The 23,337-nt window shown below is 52.7% G+C and overlaps 1 protein-coding gene across 1 annotated transcript in view; it reads right to left on the bottom strand.

Annotated features, from left to right (window-relative positions):
* Nucleotides 1–23,337, bottom strand: part of GALNT17 (polypeptide N-acetylgalactosaminyltransferase 17) — a 210,254-nt gene that overhangs the window by 109,958 nt on the left and 76,959 nt on the right. Inside the window, exons 3-5 of the mRNA XM_032129759.1 lie at nt 17,438–17,604; nt 8,787–8,961; nt 6,939–7,136 (exon numbers count right to left, since the gene is read on the bottom strand). Of these exons, the coding sequence (XP_031985650.1) occupies nt 6,939–7,136; nt 8,787–8,961; nt 17,438–17,604 (540 nt within the window). The remainder of the gene's footprint in view (nt 1–6,938; nt 7,137–8,786; nt 8,962–17,437; nt 17,605–23,337) is intronic.

Below are 23,337 nucleotides of genomic sequence, written 5' to 3'. Positions count from 1 at the left end.
ACTGAGAACACTGAAGAGGTTCTTGCTGGAGTACTTTAGAAGCTGATAAAGCACTTGATGGTTTTAATTTAATCTGGAGATGGATGACAAAGTTATTGAGGTCATGATTCTGACCTAAATCTTCCCTCTCCTACATTTCGAGCCCAAACAAGACTGATGCTAATTAAACAAAAAAAAATCCCTCCATTTCTTCTCTACTAGACCAGGCTGGACAGGGCTGGGAGCAGCCTGGGACAGTGGGAGGTGTCCCTGCCCATGGCAGGGGTGGCACTGGGTGAGCTTTAAAGTCCCTTCCAACCCAAAATATTCTGGGATTCTTCTGTTATTTGTTTTCAAGATTTCAGAGCTTCATTCTCTGTGGCAGCCAGGAGTGATCAGACCTTGGGTTTCAGCTTCACACCCCTGGAAGCACAGCTCTCCAGGAGCTCAGGATGGATGGGTTTGATTTTGTTCAGGTGTTTACACAACAAGATGTTTGCAGCAGCTCTTTCCAGAAGCACCAACAAAGCCTTGCCTGGGGAAGAATCACAGAATCATGGAATGGGTTGGGTTGGAAGGACCTTAAAGCCCACCCAGTGCCACCCCTGCCATGGCAGGGACACCTCCCACTGTCCCAGGCTGCTCCCAGCCCCAATGTCCAGCCTGGCCTTGGACACTGCCAGGTTGTTCCCATGCTGGACCAAGGTCTGGCCCAAAGTCCTTTGGGGCTCCAGGGATTTTGCTGGAAATGATGCTGAGCCCTGGCATGGAACTGCAGCCAGTGCAGGGATGGAGGAGAACCAGACCTCAAGGGAGATAAAGCCTTTGGGTGGCCAACACAGAGCTCTGGTCTCCTTGAGCTGCTCAAGGAGAGGGCCTGGCCTTTAGAGCCTGGGGTGGATCACCAGTGCCAACATCTTATCTTCCTGTTTGATTTAAATTTTATCTGTTTAAATTTCATATGAAGCCATTGAAGAGCTCCATGAGCCTTCTGCAGCTGTTGGGACATTCCCACCCATCCCATCCCATCCCATCCCATCCCATCCCATCCCATCCCATCCCATCCCTCTAAGCAAACACCACCATCTTCTCACACATTCCAGATGAGGTTTCCAAAAACAAATTCTCATTTCACTGCCCCACATCTGGCTCCTATGGAAATCTTTCCCTCAACTTCCAAATGCCAGAAGAGTGAGAACATTTTAAACCATCTTCACACAGAATCAGGGACCTTCCTGCAGTTTGGAGATGTTAAAGCCAGAAAGAACCAATTTAAAAAATATTCAGCATTTTGTACAAATGCCTCAAGTTTTTTTCAAAACAAACCAACAGAAACCCAGGACAAATCCTGAAAATCCTGCCTTTTCCTCACACCTGTGTCCAGGCACCATCCCTGAGATGCCTTCTGCCACCTTGAGCAGCTCAGTGGTGATGAAATTATTTATAAGAGTTTAAGCAAACCTGTCTGAATCTGTTACTGAGGGTCTGATGTGCACCTTGCTCACCCTGCAAGGGTGTGGATGTGGGATGTGCCACAGGAACCACTTGTCCCAGGCACGGAGATCCTTTTCCATCTTTTTATGGCAGTAGAGGTTATTCCCAAGAGCCCATAGCTACTTCAGAGGTTGTGCAAATCCTGTGTGCACAGAAGTTTCAGGCTGTTACAGTGAATTCCTAATTCCTAGGAATTAGACTAAATGAGGAAAGAAACAGCATTTGTTTAATTAAAACAAAGAAAACACCTTTGGGCTTTTGAATGCCATCACGGGATGGTGGCTGCAGGAAGCCCCACGGAAAAATCAATAGTTAGTGGTTTCTGGAATGAATAAATAAATATGATAATGATCCCACCACAAATCCCTAAGGTCCAGTGAAAGCCCAGCCACCAGAGAGGGGCAGCTCAGCACCCCCTGAGCTCTGTGACTGAGGAACACTTTAATTAAACACAAACTCTTTGTTAAGCAGCAGAACCTTCTCCCCGCTCCTGGGCCATACTCAATAACCTAAAACCCCTCTGTTTTTCCCATCTCCACCCCTGCATCATTCCCACACCTGGGATGAAGTTTGCTCTTTCCTAAGTACACTGCAAGAGCAAACTCATTAACATTCGTGAGGCTGAGACAGCAGGTAATTGGGTGGGTTAATTAACATTATTTTCATCTTTATAAAAGAACCCCAAACCTATCAGCCCTTCTATTCTTTCCTGATCCATAACTCTCAAACCCCATTTCCTCCTCACAATTATCTTCGTTCTAATTAAATGAGCTTTTGTCTTCCAGCACCAGTAAAGATGAAGTGCCACATAAAACATCTGCAGCACAGCCCTGTCTGAAGCCCAGTTTAACCTAAAAGCTGGCTCCCAGCTGCCATCTGTGCATGGCAGGCTTGGAAAGAGGCTTCTTGTCACCTCTGGAGCCACCTGAGAGCTTCTCCAGCCCCAACACCTAATGGGGGTTGCTCACCAAGGGAGCCACTGAGGCTCCGCACAGCCACGTGTGGAAAAGGCAAAGAGAAAGTCAGGAAATCCATCACGTTGTAAATAATCCAATCTATCCAGGGAGAGGGTGCAGTCAGCAGCCCTGAAGCGTTCCAAGAATGGGCAGACCTGGCATCTCACAACGTGGTTTTTTGGGCATGGGGGCACCTGCTCAGGGGCTGGCCTTGAGGGTCTCGGAGAGCTTTTCCACCCTCAGAGGCTCTGTGATGCCAGTGACAGCGGCTCACTGCCCTGTCCCCCCACCACTGAGGGACCCAGGCAGCAAAGATCCAGGTTGCACAACTCCTGCCAGCAGAAAGGTGTGGCCAGCCCCATTTCCACGCTCAGGTGAGTGTCCCTCAGCCCCAGGGCTGCTCAGTGTTCACTCATGTGGCTCCTGGATGAGATCCAGGGGCAGGAGAGCGTTTCATTGTTTTCCTGGACCAGACCCCTGGAGCCATCAGTGTCTCACACCTGTAATTACAAATCCTGGGGCTGCCTCTGAAGCACCATCAGCACATGGAGCCAGAAACCTCCCAGATTTCAGCAGCTTTTGGACCAAAGCTGATGCGACACAACCAAACCAGGTCAGGCTCTGGGGTTCACACCAGTGAAACAACAGGCTCCAGACCTCAATGAACCTCAAAAAAGCTCATGTTTTGTCAGGGGGAAATAAATCATTCCTGAGGATACTAAAAAGCTGGGTCCCACCATGGGATACGCCAAGACCAGGTCATCAATCTGCTGTTTCACAGCATCTCCAAAGATCTCACTTGGATTTCGCACAGGTCACTGAAAGCATCAGCTTTCTTCCATTTTTTGTGGCCTCACAGGTTTCTGGGCCCTCAGCAAACTCTGATCAACACCTGTCATCAATAACTGGATCAATCCTGGCTACATCTCCACAGCAAAGCACATCCAGCCACGGAATGCAGGCACAGATTCCCTCCTAGCACTCAGCAGGAAATCCCAGCAGCCCTGCACCTCGCTGTGGTGAAGATCAGGATCTCTGTGATGACCATTTCCGATGTCATTTTCTGTCTGCCTCTTCTGGGAGAGCTAATTCAGCCACGATCCATTACCCTGGGATCACAGCTTTATCTCCTGCACAGAGGTAGGCAGAGCCTGGCAAGGCAAGCCTGGCTGTGAAATCAGGCCCAGCTAGTGCTGAGACTGGGGGGATCTTTGGTGTATCAGCATTTTAAATGTTAATGTGACAAAAATACAGCAGCAGATGTACTGCAGAGCCCAGGTGTTAGAGCAGAATTCCCCCCAGGGATTCAGTGAGGCTGTTTCTTGCAGGGTATTACTGGGTGAAGCAGGAGCCAGTTTGAGACTGGGCCATATTTTAGACGAATTTCATTTCAAAGAGGCCATCAGCTCTCTGCCTGGATAATCATATCTGGGAATTAGCCACGAGAGAAAACTGCCCCAAACATAGCCACAAGTTCTGTCTCCAGTCCCCACTGAGTGAATTTGGTCACTTGTGGGCTCACAGGGCTGGAGCAGCTCTGGTGGGCAGGGAACTTCTGGGGCTGCCACAGTCCCCACGCACCGAGAGGAAACCCAAAAATAAGGGAGAAGCTCTTTACTTCACTCCCATCCTTTCATCCTAAAATATCTCTAAAAAACTAATGTACCTCTGTATGCTGTAACTTCCAAACTTCCTCTAATCCCATGCCTAGGCACGTGGAGCACTGCACTGGCATCCCTTCCATGCAAATATTGCTGCAAAGTGCAGATTTTCACAGCATTGTGTGGCACAGAAAGAACTGCTGTCGTTATTTCTGGTCTGTGTGTGCTTCCCCAACAGGACAGAGGTGCCATTAGCCTCCTGCTGGGGACACTGCCCATTTATCTTCTCTAATCCTGCCCCAGTGCCTGCCAGCAATGATATTTCAGGTGTTTGATTATCCAACACGGCTGGGAGGTTCCTGGGTGTCTCAGGGCTGTGTCCTTCGCCTGGGCTTCCTCAAACCCCTGAGGCCTCTGCAGCAGAATCCACATTTCAGATGCCTTTAACAAATCCAGGTGTCTCCAGAACCCTCCTCTGGTCTCTTTTCCATGGAGCTGAGCGGGCAGATCCCTGGGATTACCAGGCTGTGGATGTCCTGGGGATAATGGGGCACCCCCTGCTCCAGGGTTGTGTCCAAAAGGGTTGTAGGAACCCCAGATAAAAACCTCTCTCAGCTCCTCCTGTCAGTGACTGTTTGCAATCAGATGAAATGCATGGATGTGATGCTCAGTGTCCTGCCCAGATTTTAGCACCATGCCTACATTTTTTAAAGATAAAACAAGCACCACAAAAACCTAACAGGACCTTCTGGCCAGCAGGAGCCAACTCCCACAGAAAACCCTTCCCTTCTGTGGGTCAGCAGCAGATCCATCCCCAGGCAGCACCTCTGGTTCTCTGCACCAAACCAAGGACAAGAAATGTGTTGTGGAAGTGTCCAACATCCCTGTGACCCCATTTACTCCTGGCTCATTGGTAACCCCAAACTGGTTCATATCTGGGGAGCCTGGGGCAAAGCCACATCCTAAAGAACCCAAATCCTCCTTGTGTAGGTCCTGACCTCCCCATTCCAACCCTTCATGATCACCCAACCCTCCAGCTCCCCTCAGGTCTCAGCTCAGAAACTCCTCAGCTCAGCACTCTCTGCCTTCTCATCTCCCCTCACATCAAACACCTTCCAAAAACCAACATCAAACATCTTCCAGAAACCAACCAACCAAACCTCACCTCCCCTGCCCCCAAACACCTTCCCCAAACCAAAGCTGTCCCTCTCCACGTGGCTCTGCCCCAGCTTCTCCTTAAGCACCCCTGAGTGCACTGACACAAACTCCAACCCTGTTCTGTGAGCACAACAGAGCAGAAGGTGTTGCAGATCTCTAAATGTCACATTGGGGGCTCCAGTTGCCTCAGTCACCTCAAGGGACAGGTTTTGAAGCCCAGCCAGCTCCCAGGGTGGTGCCACAGTCACAGGGGACACTCCTGGGTCTCCCAACTGCACCACTTTGGTTTAATAAAAGAGGTTGTTCTTCCTTGACTGCTGTATTTACTGGCTGAGAAAGGTTTATCCCAGCAGTGTTGATCCCCTTTTATCACCCTCCAGAGGCTCCAGCAAGAGCTGCCAGCACCACACTGCTCACACCTCACCTGCAAAGGCTTTTGGATTCCTCAGCTTTGGCTTCTGCATGGCCCAGCCATCCTTAAACAAGTCCAACAGCCTGAATTTGGTTAAAATAACTGTTTATTTGTCAAAGCCCTGATTCCTGTCCAGAATAAACTGACAGTTCCTCCTCTGAGGGCTGAATGAGCTGCCTGGAACAAGGGAACCAAAGGAATAACAAGAAGTCTCAGTGTGAATGGGGACAGACCTAATTCCAGCTCCCAGGGATTATGTCAGTGAACAGAGCAGAGCTGCTTGAGTCCAGGATTCCCAGCAGGCAGGGACCACATCGTGCAGCTGCTCTGGGCCTCAGGACGAGGCTTCTCCAGATCAACCACGCCAGGAGCCAGGGGGATCCGACCCTGCTGGCCAGACACCACTCTTGATAGAGCTTCACCTGTGATCTCTGGGGGCCGTGGAGGGAACACCTGTGAGCTGTGCACACAGAGCAGCCCCAGCTCCCAGCCACACCCAGCTCTCCCCTCCCCTCCTGCTCTGGGTTTGGGCTCATCCCACCCCTGAAGCCTGGCAGGGCTGGAGCGCATTTCAGAGCTGCCAACCCTTCAGCTGGAGTGTTACAACAGCCTGAGACACATTTCTCCAACGCTTGCCCTGGGAGGAGAGGGACTTTCCATTCAGGAAAACACAGTGCTGTGTTCCATGGATCCACACTCAATCCATTCCATGGGAATAACCTCCCCATTCCTCATGGTTTGCACAAACTAACACTGGAACTGAGGCAAAACCGCTTTGTCACCTGCACTGCAACACCAGACTGGCCAAACCTGCACAGTTCTGCACCTCCCCAGTGTGTTTGTTACCAACACCCTTTTCCAAACCCCAAACCCTTCCAAACCCTCCCTGGCTCATGTCACACAGCTGGTGGGGGTTATGACGTTGTCCCTGACTCTCCAAGGTGGCTGCCTCACTTCATCTTCCTGCATTTTCATAGAACCATGGAGTGGTTTGGGTTGGAAGGGACCTTAAAGCCCATCCAGTGCCACCCCTGCCATGGCAGGGACACCTCCCACTGTCCCAGGCTGCTCCCAGCCCCAATGTCCAGCCTGGCCTTGGGCACTGCCAGGGATCCAGGGGCAGCCCCAGCTGCTCTGGGCACCCTGTGCCAGGGCCTGCCCACCCTGCCAGGGAAGGATTCCTTCCCAATATCCCATCTAACCCTGCTCTGTCTGAAGCCATTCCCCTTTTCCCTGTCTTTCCAGGGTTCTGTGTGTCCCTCTCCAGCTCTCCCACAGGAGCTGGATGCCTCCCTGCCCTCGCTGCCGGTCAGTGAGTGCCCCCAGCCCTGGCCGTACCTGATGGGCAGTGAGGGGTCCCCGGCGTCCCACCAGTCCTTGGGGGGGCTGATGTACATGCACCACAGCTCCCAGCTGTAGCCGTGAGCAGAGTTCTCGTAGCGCTGCACCTCGAAGTTGTCCTGCTTGATGTTGTCTATGGAGGGCAGGATCACCCTCTTCCTGTTCTCCTGGATCCGGGACAGCACCGGCTCGGCCCTGGGGGGACAGGGGCAAAGCACAGCAGGAGAGGGTCAGTTCTCTGCAGCTTCCATTCAATTCCTCCCCAATATCCCATCCATCCCTGCCCCCTGGCACTGGGAAGCCATTCCCTATGTCCTGGCACTCCAGGCCCTTGTCCCAAGTCCCTCTCCAGCTTTCTTGAGGGCTCCCTTTGGTTCTGGAATTTCCTCAGAGCCTTCTTTTCTCCAGCTGAACAACTCCAGCTCTCTCAGCCTGTCCTCACAGGAGAAGTGGTCCAGCCCTTCACGTTCCTCCTCTGCACCCACTCCAACAGCTCCATGTCCTTCCTGTGTTGGATGCAAACATGATCCATGGGCTGGGAAGCCTGGCTGGAAACCTTCCCTTCTGTAAAGCAAGGCCAAGAAGGGTCTGCTTGGTTTAAACCACGCTTGAACTAGTCCAGACTCCCCCCAGACTTCCCCCAGATCCCAAAACCCCAGGCAGAACAGGGTAAATTCTTGAAAGCAGGACTGTTGGAAGGATCTTTTTTTCCCTTGGGATGCAGTTTGATGATATACAGCTAAAAAATTCATCTCTGGGATGCAGTTTGATGGCTTTATAGCTAAAAATGTCATCTCTGGGCCATTTGCACGTGTTCAGAGCAGGGGATGTGCTCAGCCTCACCTCTGCAGCCAAGAGCCAGCTGAGCTCAGTGTGCCCACACCAGGGGGAATCTGGGGGAACTGGTACTCCCAGTGCCCCCAGTAACAGCAGCAGGTGGGAAACATAGAGAGAGCCAAGCCCACAGTGCAGAAATGCCTCCTGTCTATCCCTAAAAAAGAGCTACAAGAGCTCAGTCAGTGGGAGCTCCTCAGTGAATCAGGTGTGAGGATTGAGTGACCAGAGAGAGGAATGTTCCTCTGGGAATACAGATCCCAATATAACAAACAGCTCCTGAAAGACCCCCTCCAGCTGCACTGGCACTAAAAAGGATTCAGTAGCTGTGCAGAACTCTGGCTTTAACAGCTGCAAACAGGTTTTTTGTGGCTGTTACTGTGTTCAAATTCAACACAAGCTTAGCTTCTTCCACCTCCACTTTTCTAAACATGGACCATTTACTTTTTACTCTTTGTTAAAGAAAAAAGAAATCCCTTTCAGGCTCCTGTCATGATATAGATTCAAACTTGAGCCACTTGAGCTCAAATATTTTGAATCTCTCTGAAAAAAAATCCTTATGAAACACCTCTTGCTGCTTCTGCACCTTTGCACTTATTCCCAGCAGCAGAGGAAACAAATCAATCCAAAGCATCTGAGCCTTCCCCACTGGGATCCAGCAAAGGGCACAGAAGTGGGAAACACTTTCTCCTTCATTCCTTTGCTGCCTGGGCTTTTTTAAACTTGCAGGAATTACTTAAGGCTAAGGGAATGGGAAATCATCCTGAAAAATGTAAGTAGGGAGCAGGGAAAGTGCAAGCATAAAGGCAAGGAACAGAGAAGGATTACAAGGACCAAGGGCAAGGAGAGGTTTTCCTCGTAGGTTCCCATCATGCCATTCCATCCAGAAGGAATCCTGACGGAATCCTGGAGAAGGATTAACAAGGCAGAGGACTTGTGTGCCATTCCGCAGGGACACATCCCTACAAAAGGATGGACACTGCCTGGTTACTGCAGCCCCCGAGCACCTACCAGCCAGCAGTGAACTCCACGTGGGCATCGAAGAAGCCGGTGACCTGGCCCGTGGCCGCTTTCCAGCCCTCGATGCGGGCTCGGATCAGCCCTTCCCTCTTCTGGTTCCTCACGACCTTCACCAGCCCCGGGTAGCGCTTGTTGACGTATTCCTCCAGCGGCGCCTTCAGCTCCTCTGGGGACAAGGACAGAGCCGTGGGGAAGGGCAACAACAGCTGAGCTCTCACCTGAGAGAAACCAACCCACTGCGGGGAGGGCTTGGAGCAGCGTCATGGGGCCGAACTCCTCCTGCCCACGCGGTCAGGCAGCGCTGGCTGGCACAAGAGGCACTGAGCACAGCCAACACTGAAGGAGTTCGAGGTGGCCCAAAACGCTGCTGCTGGGCCAGTGAGGGGCCCACAGGCCACCTCAGAGCAGGGCAGTGAGGGGATGCTAACATTCCTTTGCACTAAGGGAAATGGAGCTGAAACACGAGGACAGAAAGAAGGCACCCATGGACAGCAAACACTCTGAACTCCTGATGGGGGTTTGAGCTGAATGCGTTGCTAGAAATGCTGCAAAACCCACCTGAAGTGACTCAAACTACATCAAAACCGTGTGGGAGCTTCACTGCCCTCTTCTCCCAGCCTCACCATTACAGCCTCGGCACTTGCTGTTTGTTTTGCCACCAGAAAAATTGAAATTCCCCTTGCTTTTATGAGGGGATGAAAGGGATTCGGGCTTTGTTCAGGAGATCCTCCCACCCCAGATCTCGTGTTCACTGCAGCTCATGTCCCTCTGTTGCCCAGGCCTGTGTGTGCAGTGCCTGGCACCCTCAGGGACCTGCAGCCCTCAGCCACCCCCAGCACAGAAATTCTTGAGAGTACGAGATTTGAGCATAAAAGACACAGAGGACTCTGAAGGTGGGAGCAGATGGAAGGTTGCAATAAAGGATAAACACGAGTGTGTTTTTCAGCCCTTTGGAGAAGTGCCAGTTCTCTGCCAGAGAAACCTTGGTCCTTTCAGTGCCTGCTGCACCAGCTCAGTGCACAAAGCTCTGCTGGAGAGAGGAACTAAAAGCTCAGCAAAGCCACTGGGCACCAAAACAAACTCTCAACACCATGAAAGCAGTTCCTGAGAGTATCTTTTATCCCTGTGAGGCTTCAGGACAGCAGAAAATTAAGGCATGATCCGTGACCTCAGATTATAGTCTACTGCCCTTCACTGCACTCTCTGTCTCCAGGACAAAAAGTAAAGAGGGGAAAAAAAAGTCAGCATTAACCACCCACAGGGTGAAATCCTCGAGACACACGAGCACACGTGGGCTCCCACATGAAGGAAACACACAATGGAGAGCAAAGGAGTAAACAGCAAGGCTCATCTGCTTTGAAATCTTCAGAGGAGAAGGATTATCTGTTCCCTTCCCCACCACGCCTCCTCCCAGGCACAGCAAATGTGCTTTCTCCACACTGCCTTTCTGGGATGCTTCCCCTCATATCTCCATTTCCCCAAAGTCTCCTTTCTCTTTTATGCTGAAGTGGGAATAAAAAGAATAAAGCAAATGAGCCCCTTCCTCAATTCAAAGCATCTGCATCACACACATCCATAACTCAGCAACTTCCATTTTGTGCTGAGCCACTCGGAGCAAAACCAGGATTTTATGGAGACAACAACTCTCCCAAATGGTTTTAAGGAGACAGAGACACCGATTTTTTTGACAGATGAAGCCCCACAAGCACAGCACGTGGAGCTTTGGCAGCAGGTAAGTCATTAATGCAGCAGACCAGTGCACCACGGAGTGATTAAAACAACTTTCACATTGGAGCTGGAATCTCAGTGGAAGGAAAACAAGAAACTCCTCTGGGGAATTGTCTGAGCAGCTCAAAGCAGAGCAAAGCTGCAGTGAAACAGAAGAGCTGTGATGTCACATCTCACAGGCAGCAAAGGGTCAGACCTGAGAGACCCCCGTGCTCACCCTGCTGTGTGACAGCAGCTCCTCAGAATGTCCCCAGGGAGCCAGAGCAGCACCTGGGGAGTGGCACCAGGGGATGTGGAAGGTGCCCATGGTTGGCACCACTCTGCCCCTGGTCACTGGCAGGGGGCAGGGCCCCTCTCCTGCCCACAGAGTGTGACACAGGTGTCCCCACAGGGCTGCTGCTACACTCCAGGGACACAAGCACTGACAGCTGTGAGAAATGCAGCTCCAGGCCCTCTCTCCACCAAGGGTTTCCTGTACAGCCTCACACAGATTTCAGGCTTGCTCCCTCCCTCAGCCCACAGCACACGGCTTTTGGGGAGAACTCCCTTTTCTTCCACACCTGAGCAGCCCTTATGGAGAGGATGGCTGCACCCCTGCACTGGGCCAGCCTCACCCTTCTGAGCTGTCCTGCAGCTCTGTGAGGAGAGGGCACAGAGCACAGCACTGTTCTGATATTCTGGGATACATCCCTGGCACTCAGATGGGGTGGGCTCTGTATCTCATTTCCCAGAGCATCCAGAAGTGCAGGAGTGGAAAATCCAGTGTTGGCTAACAAAAGTGAAGTGCCAGTCTCCAGGAATCCCAGAATCCTGGAATGGTTTGGGTTGGAAGGGACCTTAAAGTCCATCTCATCCCACCCCTGCCATGAGCAGGAGCACCTTCCATAGCTCAGGTTGTTCCAAGCCCTGTCCAGCCTGGCCTTGAACAATTAAATTCTCTGAGAAACTCCAGCAAGCCCTGGCCCAGGGCCCCTTGTCAGTGATGTGGCTGTGTGGAAAAGCATCAGTGGGAACCCCAGTGCCTGCACAGCTGCACTGGCACAGCTCCTCTGCTCCTGGGGATGCTGATCCTGTGGGACCACACATGCTCAAACCTCTGGAAACCATCACTGACTCACAAATCTCATCCCACTCCAAGTCAGGTGAAGTTATCCCTAATTTTACCCCATGTTTTCCTCAGTCAGCAGTCACTGAGGAACACCCAGCTCCAGCCTCGGGACCTGCAGAGCTGCTGCTGACCTTGAAGCTCTTCATCTGACCTGTCAGCTCAGATGTTTCCTCCCCAGGGAGGTTGGGAGGCCTGGAATAGAATGCCAGGGATTTGTGACTCGCACCAAGGGACAGCAGCAGACAGCGGCTGTCACACAGAGGGGCAGCCTGGCCCCTGGATCTGCTCCTCCCAGGACCCCACACCAACCACAGCAGGGCCAGAGCATCTCCAGCTCAGGGCATTGCTCCATCCTCACCCCTGCCTGGCACGGGGCCTTGGTGCTGCACTCACAGGGCTGACAGAGAGAACATCCACAGGATCCTGAGCCAGGATAACCAGCCTGGAGTTCAAAAACTGGGACTCTGGATGTGAAGGAGGTCAGGAGCCAGGATGGGAGCAGAGCAGTGGCCCCCAGCTCCCCTCATCCTCCCCAAGCAGAGGAGCACTTCCTTCAGGCCTGCACTCCTGAGGATTCCCAGGGCTGGATCCACAGGGGCTGCACCACCAGCAATTCCCTCCAATCCAACACTGCCCCAGCCCCTGGAGCCTCCTTCCTCTCCTGCACCCCATGGCCCTCCTCCCACACACCCCCAGGCCCCCTCTGAGGAAGCCAGCTGGACCATCCCCCAGAGCACACCCCAGCACCTCTGTTCATTCAGGGTGCAGTCTGGGAGGGTTTGATCTCTGCCATTGACAGAGCTGCTGCCTGGGAAGATCTGCAGAGAGAAAGCCTCCTGAAAATGCCAGCAGGTTCAATTGCAATGCTGCCTTTTGTTCTCCATCTGTCCCTGCCGATCTTCCCTGAAGGGCAAGAGCAAGGAACTCGAATCCAATGGACCTGTTGCTCCATTAAAACCCCAGCTGCTATCACTTATGTTACCTATTGCAAACTATTCTGTCACCTACACTGGCTGGGAGATGGGGCTGCCAGGGAAATGGGGCTGCCAGGGGCTGCCAGGGAAATGGAACCACCTGATGCCAAGGAAAGTAACCCCACCATGGACATCAGCCCAACTGCAAGCACAGAAACACCCACTGCTCCATGCCCACCCCAAATCCTGCCCAAACCTCTCCAAATCCCGTGGTAGCCCCCAGAAGTAAAGGTGGGAGCTGCCTGTAGGCACACAGAGAAAGGAGCAAAGGCCAGCAGCACCAGGGAGCTCAAGGAATTACCAAGGGCAGGGAATTCCTTGTGCAGCACTGGGCCTTGGGCGAGGACCACACCTCCTCTACACCCCTAAGGAAAACACCCCTGTGTTTGCCAGGCTCAGCTGGGTGGGGAAAGCCTACAGAGCCCGAGGTGTTATCAGAAACAACAGAGGGCTCAGGGCTGGGGGTGCTCCAGTGCCATGGGAGACCCCAGGCACCCCTGTCCCAAACTCTTACCTGCCTGAACCTCCGAAGCCATCAGGGCTGGGATTTCTGCAGGAAATCACTAAAACAGCTCATTCAACAGGCAATAAATAAATAAACGGGAACATTTTTCAGGGAGACTCAAAGCCAGGGGAGTTTCTGAAGCTTTTTACCTGCAGCTGGACCAGAGGAAACTGTGACAGGGGGAGCAGGGGGAGGCATCAGTTCTCACAGAGAAAGCTGCTCCCGGTCAGGGCATGCAGCTCAAGCCTCTGGTCATTGGGTTCAGCAAAACCCAAAGAGAATCACAGAATGCCCTGAGCTGGGAGGGACCCACAGGGATCGTGGAACCCAACTCCTGGCCCTGCACAGACACCCCAACAACCCCACCCAGTGCTCTCTGCTGCTCTTCCCTATGGAGCCCCGAAAGCCTCGGGGCTGGACACCAGTGGGACAGCCCAGGTCAGCTCCAGTTAAACACCCCATCCTCAGGCTGGAGTAATTCAGCACTGGGAAAGGCTGGAATGGGACTCAGCTCCTTGCAATTCCTCCTCTGAGCACAAACACCCAGACAGGTCCCGGGAGAGCGAGGCACAGAGTGCTGCTGTTGCTGCTGGAATGAGCTGCAGAACAAGAAAGGGATCCCTCAAGTCTCACTAATGTGCAACGCCGAGGTAAATTACAACCCTGAGCGTGTCTCCCCTGGTGCAGCCAGCTCCTTTAAGCAGCCTTTTATCCAAAGGGTTTCCTTTATTCCGAGAGGTTTGCTTTTCAAAGAGATGTTATCCCAGATTAAAAACACTAAAAGACACAACAACAACTTAAAAAAAAAAAGCAGGTGATGATTAAACAAGAGACTCAGACAAAGTGTGCAGCTGTGAGATAACACAGCATCTCAGGGGCACGTGGCTGCATCCTCCACCAGCCCGGGAACCTCGTTATCGCCGCCAAACACAACCTGCACACTGCCTGTGGAACTGCAGCCCTGCAACAAGCACAAACAAAAGCAGCCTCCAAAGGAGTCTTTATGAAGTGTAATGTGCAGCTCAAGGGAGAACGGGGTTCAAACTACAACTCCCCGAGCTTTCTCCTTCAAGGAGGGATTTTTTTTTCCCCCATTACAATACATTGACATCTTTTATCTATTTACAGCTCAGACATAAAGCATCAGAATGCCTGTGTTCATTAATTTAATCTCTCACTGCACACTTTTTGTGTTGTGCTGTGCTGTTGTACAACAAAGCTGAGAGCAAGGAGTGTCTAATGAGGCTTCAGGAGCTCTTTGTTCCAGCCTGAAAACCTCACACCAGCACCAGGCTCTGCAGTGGCTGCGGCACAGCTCTGCCTGGAGGGCACAGAGCCAGGTGGGCAGGGCAGGTGGCTCTTGCCTCTACCCCTGGGGCTAACCTTAACACTTGATTTGGAAATCTCTGCTAACTTTGTTCTCCAATTACCCAGATCTGCTGTGGTTCCTCTTCCCCCTGACAAACCCACACAAACCCCAGCCAGGGACTGTCCTGAGCCTTCAGCAACTGCCCCGAAGCTGCTTCTGGTGACCCAGGGGACAGCACAGCTCCTGGGCTTGGGCACTGCTCCCTGGAGTCAACCTTCTCTCACGTTACACAGCTGAGCCCCCAAAGGCTTTTCCTGGGCTACAACCACATCCCCACAGAAACTGTCCCTCACTCACACCCACACGGCTGCTCCCAAAGAGGCTGAAGAAATTCCTTCTCTTGCTCAATCACAGCCTCCAAAGTCATACCCACACAGCCCCATCCTCTGCTTGATCCTCCAGGATTCATCTCTAAATCTGAGAGCTCATGAGGAACTATTTTCCTGTAATTATTTTCCTGTAGAACCCAAATCTATTTATTATGATGACTTTGTTTGTAATATCCAAAGCATCAACTCTGCGGTGTTGCTGTTGCTGCTCAAAATTATTGCCTACCATTAGTGGGAACTCTGTGACAATGTTATTGCCATTAATAATTCCTGGCTGTCACTGCAGCTCCTCGAGGATGCTGAGAGGGAGCACACGATCCCAGAGCTGCGTTCTGGTTTGTATCATTTCTTTTACATGAGAAAAGTAGATTATTACACGCTTGGGAGGAGCTCTTCATAAACATCTGCCAAGTTACCTCATTATCTTCCTTCAAATCCCTCCTTAAAAATCTCATTTGTCATGAGGCCTGCAAAGCCTCAGCAGCAAACACTGGCATGATTAACTCACCCTCCCAGCTGATGGCACCACCTCGCTCCCCACGCCGCTCTCCTTGTGCACCTCCATCCCAATGTTTCTGAGGACAGAACCCCTCAGGGATGTCCAACCCTCAGCACAGCCCTGGGCCAGCATGAGGGACCCTGGATGCTCCTGATGCCAGTCAAAGCACCCTCAGGGTGGGATGCAGCCTAGGTGTGCCAGGAGACTGTGATTTTCCCACCTTGTGCCCAGGATGTCTGAACTCGTCCATCAGCTGGGGTCATCTCCCTGCCTCTCCCTCCCTGGTGCTGTACAATGCTCCAACACAGCCCTGGAGGTGTCCCAGGCCAGGCTGGACATTGGGGCTGGGAGCAGCCTGGGACAGTGGGAGGTGTCCCTGCCATGGCAGGGGTGGCACTGGGTGGGCTTTAAGGTCCCTTCCCACCCAGACCTCTCTGGGATTCTGTGAAACCCCAGAGCTGGAAGCCCTTGAACACAGCCCAGTCCTTGGCCACCCCTCTACCTGCCCTGCCACCCCCCAGCCCCACCCAGCCCCAGCACTGGCAGACCCCGGGGACGGTGTTGCCCTGCAATCCCACAGTGGATCCGGGGATTCCATCCTGGTCCTCACTGCCAGCTGCAGCCTCGGCCCGTGGAAGAGGCAGATGCTTTTGGAAGGATTTGTTTTGTTGTCCTGTGCCTTTCCAGGGTCTCCAGAGCACCTGGCTCACCTCAGCCCCTCAGTGAATGAGGAAGAGGCTGTTCAGAGACATTTCTTTGTGCACAGCAATGAGGGGAGAAGCTCGGGGATGGGCACCAATGGCTTCTCTGTGAAAGGGTTCTTCCCTTTGCCCCATTAATAGGATAAAATTTGCAGAAGGAGCCTCTCATTTTGGTATTTCAAGCCCTCCAAGTCCTGAGCACTGTGAGCAGCACCTCACCTGCACTTCCCCTTCACCAGCCAAGTGGTTCCAGCTCTGAAATCCCATGGCTGCACTGTGGACACCATCCAAGCTCTGCCCTGGAGCTGCTGTGATTCCCACCAGCTGAGGAGCTGCCCTCCTGATTCTTCTCCTGGTAATTAGAACTCATCATCTTTCCATGGTGCTCATTACTGTGGTGCTTGAGTGCCTGTTTTTACAGCCTGAACAGCTCGCAGTGCACCAGCTCCTTTGCTCACAGACAGAGAGCAACCTCTCAGCTCCCCCTGGAATGAGCTCTCCACATCCTGCACCCTGCCCTGCTCTCCCCTCCAATCACTGCGTCCACAGCACTCCTTGATTAATTTTTTTCAAATAACACTGAAAGGAGGAAAAGGCAGCACAGCTGAAGAAGGCAGTAAACAAAGTCACTTAACTCTTTGCTGTCCTTGACGAGGATTTTAACTGCCCTGGTTATGTTGTCCAAGGGTATACTGGGAGAAAAAAAGACCTTGGAAGAATCTGAGTGTGAAAATGCTCCCTGCAGTTCTGTGTTATCAAAAGCCAGAAGGGAAGGGATGAGAACAGTGACGGAGAGCAGGGTGAACCAAAGGACCCTCATGTGCAATGTGGGAAACCAAACATCCCCTCCAGGCTGTGGCAGGGCCTGACCTGGACAGGTGGGCTGGGACTGTTTCCTCCTCTTCCACTTTCCTTCTCCTACCAAAAGCAGAACTCGGGGAAGGAGGGTCTCTGCAGGGCACCAGCCATCCATCCATAAAGCCCAGGATGGTATTTTACAACAGGGAAACCAAGGCACACACAGAGGAAATACCTCAGTTAACACTGGGAGGTGCCAGAGCAGAAATCCCTCAGGGCTCCAGGCTCTCGTCCTGCCAAATACTTAGAGGTGCATCTCTGCAACAACCAAACTGTTCTTATCAGAAACAAGGATACCCTGAAACCAGAACTCCTGGATGCTACTGAAGGGAGAGGTCAGATGGCTCTCTGGTTTCCTTCACCTCCCAGCTCTCAGATATGCTTTCAAACCACAGCTCTCTCAGATTTACCTGTGGTTTGATCTTGTTCCTCGCCAGAGAAGCTGGAGAGAACTTTGTGCCAGCAGCACACCCACCCCTTACACCACGTGCCCCTTCCCAAAGAACCCTCCTGGAGATTCCCAGAGATGAAACCCCTCCTGGTGGAGCTGGGAGCTGCCAGCACTGCTCACCCTCATCGCTGTTGTCATCCACCAGGATGATCTCCTTGAGCAGGGGTGCCGGCGTGTGGTTGACGGCGCTGTGCACCGAGCGCAGGATCACCGACAGCGCCTCGTTCACGAAGATGAAGATGATGGAGATCTGCGGAAGGTCCTTCCCGTATTTCAGCTCTTTGCACCTGCAACACAAAGGGCAGAGAGAGACACGGGGTCAGCAGAGCTCACAGGGCAGTGCTTCCAGCCAGGCACATGGGAAATACCCAGGGGAAGCCCACAGCTGCCAGCTCCCAGCTGTGCACAGCCAGGGACCCCCAGTGCCTGCAAACCCATCCTTGAATCCCTGCTGCTGGGAAGACACAGCAGCAAAGCAGAGCCTTCCCGGGCTCAGAGAGCACAGGCAGAGCTCACCTGACCCAGGCTGTGTTCCTGTGCTGGTGGGCAGGACCAGGAGTGGCCTCCAGAAATCAGCAGATGCCTTTAGCAGTTCAAGGGAAACTCCCCAGCCCCACTCTGTCCCAAGATTTCCAGGTGCTCAGAAATGAGCCTTGTGCTTAAGCAGCACTTGGGAATTTTCTTCCCATTTGCTTTGGAAAGAAATGAACGTAAAATGAGCCTTGGTTAAATAGTCTCAATAAATGTTTTTGCTCCCTCAGCAGATATTTTTGAGCACACTCCTGTCTCTGAAGCAGAGGGGAAAAGGGGAGAGCAACCTTGAGCTCAAACATCACTGGAAAGGCCAGGGGAGAAGCTGTTGGGAACAGTGGGAATGGTGAGGGTGTGGGGGGGGAAGTGATGGGGTTTGCGGTGTTGGGTGATTTGGGTTTTTTCTTTAAAGCATTTTTAAAGACCTGGTGTCTTTGTACTCCACAGCCAGGATGGTTAAACCCAAACACTGGTGATCACCCCCCTGGGTTTCAGGAGTCACTCCTGAACTCGGGCAGGGTTTGGGGCTGGCTCTCTGCTCACACACACTGCCCAGCAGGACAAAGCCCAAGCTCCCAGGTTTCCACCAGCACCATCCCTGGCAAGCAGCGGGTCCCTGTTACATGGACACACAGACCTGGAGAGAGGGACACCCCTGGAGCAGGGCTGGGGCAGCTCCAAGGGAAGGGGTGTTCCGGGTGACCCCCAGCTCTCCAGGGAGCACAGGGACATGGGTGTTGTTCCTCTGCCACATTTCATCTCAGCCAGACACCTCCTCTTAACAGAGCAACTGTGGAAGGCAAACAGGAGATCTTGAACCACTTCCAACAATTTAATTCAACTCTCCAGCTTCCCCTTCAATAAATCCACAGGGGGAAGGAGAGAAGGAGCCTCCCCACATCCATGACAGATCAGACATGGGAGCAGAGTTCCCAGAATTACAATGAGCGTGCACAGAACAAACCCTGCCCAGATCAGCAGAGAAAAACCAAAGGCAGAGTGACATCCCAGCAGCTCCTCAACTCCCCAGCAATGCCTCTGCATTGCATTGTCCTGGGGGTTTCTCAGGCAACAGCAGGCGTTCTTCAGACTCCAAAACGAGACTTGGGAGACAAAGATTTCCACAGAAACACAGTTTTCTTTATGAGTCTCCTTTAGTTAAACAAGTTTGCTGGATGAAAACATGGTTGTGTTTCTCGATTTAACTATTGCCTTCCCTACAGCAAGCCAAGAGCTCGACAGACAGCAACCAAAGGATCTTCCAAAGGGAAACTTTCTTTAAAATGAATGAAAGAACAGTCATGATGGGGCAAAGTGACAAGGGACCCTGAAATCCTGCCAAGAAAGTCAAAGTAAACTGACTCAGACATTAAAACCAGCTTTTGGTAGATGTTGATACCTGCTCCTATGAAGACAAGGCTGTCACAGGAGCAGGAGCATTTCCTTTAATCATTGCTCACCTCTGGGCAGCCTTCCCCCGAGGAATGCTGCGGGGGATAAAGAGCTCAGCCTGTGATCAAAGAGCTTTGGAGGCAAATCCAAACCCAGCTCTTTGAGGTTCATCTCCTGCTCATTGGCATTCTCCCTGTGCCACTCCTATCAGGGCTCTCCTTCCCCAGTCTCCGAGGACAGGCGGACAGAGATCCAGGGAGAGGAGATAAGCCTGGAAAGGAGGAGTGGGAAAGGCAAACCCCGCATTGCTGGGGGCACAGAGCCCCAGTTCTCCAAGGGCAGGAGAGGCTTTGCATAAGCACCCTGCTCTGGTGGCTCTGGCTGCACCCACAGGGGTGAGAAAGCAGCAATTTTAAGCCCAATTCACGTCAAGTTTGTTGTGCTCCTCCCACGGGGTCCCTTCAGTGCTGGTGCCAAAAGCTGTGGGGTGAGCGATGCTCTGCCACAGCCTTTGGCTCCACCAGGCTCTTCCCTGTGGACAAGCCAGCAAATATCCCTACAAGTGTGCAGGAAAACACCTGGAGCTGCTGGGCTCTCCTGGGGCAGGGAGGGGAAAAGGGGAGAGCAACCCTTGAGCTCAAACATCACTGGAAAGGCCAGGGGAGAAGCTGTGGGAAACAGCAGGAATGGTGAGGGCACAGGTGGGGGGAAGGGGTGGGTTTGGGGTGTTGGGTGGTTTGGGGTTCTTCTTTTAAACCTTTTTCCTAGAAAAAGGGCTGATCTGGATGCTTGGTCATTCTGCCCATGTGCAGGCAGAGGCACAGGTGTGGCTGCTTTACTCTGGGAACACTCAGACCCTTCAGGGAGGACTCACTGCTGAGTCTTGGGACAGGTGAGGCTGCAACCCCCACACCTCCCTCCTCACCTGCACCCTCGGGAACAACACCCTGCCCACCCTGAGAGGCCCTTCCTGCAAAGGGGGGAAGGCACAAGATGGGCAATTCCTGCTGCCTTCAGTTTCAAGCACAACCCTGAGGAACAGCACAGAGAACCCAGCACTGAGCCCAGGTGCCAGCAGGAGCTCCAGAGGCTCAGGGACAGTCCCAAGCAATGCACCAAACCTCACCTGAGACACCTGGCACCCTCTGCCCACAGTTATCCCCCTCAGCCTTTGGCTGTGTGCCAGCCAAGGCCTTTGGAATTCAGATCCCAGGCCAAAATACTTCAAAAGACCTTCGAGCCCCTTCCATTGCCTAACGGGGGCCTACGGGAAGGCTGGAGAGAGAATTTTTGCAAGGACAAGCAGTGACAGGATAAGGGGGAATGGTTTTAAGCTCGAAGAGGGTCATATTGGAAAGAAATCCTTCCCTGGGAGGGTGGTGAGGCCCTGGCACAGAGAAGCTGTGGCTGCCCCTGGATCCCTGACAGTGCCCAAGGCCAGGCTGGATGGGGCTTGGAGAACCCTGGGATATGGAAGGTGTCCCTGCCTGGAACAAGATGGGCTTTGAGTTCCCTTCAAGCCAAAGCACTCTGGGATCCTGTGAATCTCAGGTTCTGTTTCAAACACCCAGCTCACGCTATACCTGGCCAGCCCAAATCAAGGCTCCTTCCAGGAAGCTGGATGTTCAAGGGAACACTCCAAACACTTCAAAACTTTTAAATTTAAATTAAATACAAGGGACAGACCACCACGATACGCTCCAGGGCCAGTGATCAGTTACCCAGCTAAGGCCCAGCCCATCATTTGATGTTCCATTTAGCCCACGACCATCATTCCATCCATACCAAAGGCTGCCTCAGAAAGTTCTCCCTGCCCATGGAGCCGGTGCTCTCCAGCCACGTGCACAGCTGCAGCTGGCCCCAAGGCAGAGGTGCTGCCACATCTGCAGGACACAGGCACTGGGCCAGTTGGCAACAGGGCCTAACTGGAGAAAACGGAGGGAGGCTGCAGGTGATCCCTCCCCATCCCTGCTTTGCCAGGGGAGTAGCACCCCCCTGGCCCAGCACAGAGCCCCTGCCAGCATCTGGAAACGAATCAGTGCAGGTTACACAATTACATTTTACCCCACTAAGTCCTGCTCTCTCCAATTAAACCCAGGCTGGCACCTGCTCGTAGGATTTATATCCAAATATCGTGAATCAATAGCGGAAAGAAAGAGCCCCCTTAGAGTTTTGTCTCTCCTTTAGATCAACGGGATATCAAAAAGGCATTTTATGTCCCATTAAATCATGCTTGAATATGTTCCATTAAATCATGCTCACAAAACTCTCCAAGTCTGAGGAGGCTGGGGAAAACCTCCCCATGTTCAGCACTGAGTTTAATTTAAGGACCTCGCCAAGGTCTCATTGAGAAATGATCTTGGCCTTAAACAGGGAAAAAAAAGGGGTTTCCTCTGTCCTTGGTCCAAGGCTCAGGCATGAAGGGAGAGGTTTAGGCTGGATATCAGGAAAGGTTCTTCCCCCAGAGGGTGCTGGGCACTGCCCAGGCTCCCCAGGGAATGGGCACGGCCCCGAGGCTGCCAGAGCTCCAGGAGCGTTGGGACAGCGCTGCCAGGGATGCCCAGGGTGGGGTTGTTGGGGTGTCTGTGCAGGGCCAGGGCTGGGCTGGGTGATCCCTGGGGGTCCCTTCCAGCTCAGAACCTTCCAGGACACTTTCCTCACTTCAGAACTCTGAGGAGCTGATGACTGACACCAGCCTCTGCACAAACCTCCTCCCAACATCCTCCCCAGCCCCTCCTCCAGGGACACAGGGGCTGCATGGGTGCAGAGGTGACAGCTCCTGGACTGTGAGCACCACCACGTTTTTGGGTCCAAGATCTTTACCTAAAGCCCAGGCCTGCAAACAGGAGAACCTGCAAGGAAACCCACAAACCAAATGTATTTACGGAGAACATTTTTTCACCTGAATCTTTGCAGTTCCTGTTTTATGTAAGAAACCATCCTGAAACAAAGGAAGGCTGAGCAGGGCAGCTGGGGGAGGGGGGAAGCAGGGCTGAGTTTCTGCTGAACAGCTTGGCACACATCAGGCTGGATTAATCAAGACAGCCAAATTCAAAAGACAAAACAGCACAAACCCCCAGCTCTGCTCCAGCGCGTGTTTGCCTGCTGCAGAGCCTGCTTTGAATCCTCAGATCATTTGTTTTCTGCTCAGCACACAGCTGTAAATCCACTCTTCAGAGCAGCGAGTCAGATTAGGATGTTTATTGTCTGTCTCAGTAACAGGAAAGGGATAACCCAGCATTTACTGCCTCATGATCCCTCAGCAGAAAAATCACCTGGAATCACAGCGAGCACTCCTGGAGCACAGAGAGGCACAAAGTGGCAGCTAACAGTTACAAAGCACCTCCTCCTGCCCAGGGACTTAACGAGATCCACTCTATTACCCAATTAACACCTTTCACCTGTTCTCTGGGGCACAGAGCCATTTCCATCAACCACCTGGAACTGCACTGCCTGGCACCAGCCAAACCCGATGGCTTCTAACCTTCCCTAGCCCATATAACCCATTGATCAACACCAATCAAGGCAGCTTATGGACAGCCTGGAGTGTGGACTGTTCCAGGACAAAAGAGGCACTCCTTGGCTTCAAGGAGTCTTCACTCCTTGGCCTTCACATCAGGCCAGGTTTGCACAGAGCTGCCAGGGAATGTCTGTGCCGTGGCTGGACCTCCCCCAGGTAGCCCCTTTCAGAAAGAAAACAATTTAAGGAAAGACATAATAATATATTCAAGTTTTTCAGGAGAGTTTTAGGCTGGAGATCAGGGAAAGGTTCTTCCCCCAGAGGGTGCTGGGCACTGCCCAGGCTCCCCAGGGAATGGGCACGGCCCCGAGGCTGCCAGAGCTCCAGGAGCGTTGGGACAGCGCTGCCAGGGATGCCCAGGGCGGGGCTGTTGGGGTGTCTGGGCAGGGCCAGGGGCTGCACTGGGTGATCCCTGGGGGTCCCTTCCAGCTCAGGTATTTATGGATCTGTGATGCCCTGAACAACACAGAGCCCAGGGAGGAGCTGGGCAGTCAGGCTGCAGCTTGCTTTGCCCCTCAGAGCACTGAGCAGAAATCCTGCTAATGCTGAGAGATTGGGAATCTCTAATCCCAGAGGC

This window comes from Corvus moneduloides, chromosome 20 (assembly GCF_009650955.1).
Source record: "Corvus moneduloides isolate bCorMon1 chromosome 20, bCorMon1.pri, whole genome shotgun sequence".
In the NCBI taxonomy this organism is placed as follows: domain Eukaryota; kingdom Metazoa; phylum Chordata; class Aves; order Passeriformes; family Corvidae; genus Corvus; species Corvus moneduloides.
The sequence above is the reverse complement of the archived record's forward strand: the minus strand, read 5'-3'. Positions and strand labels throughout refer to the sequence as shown.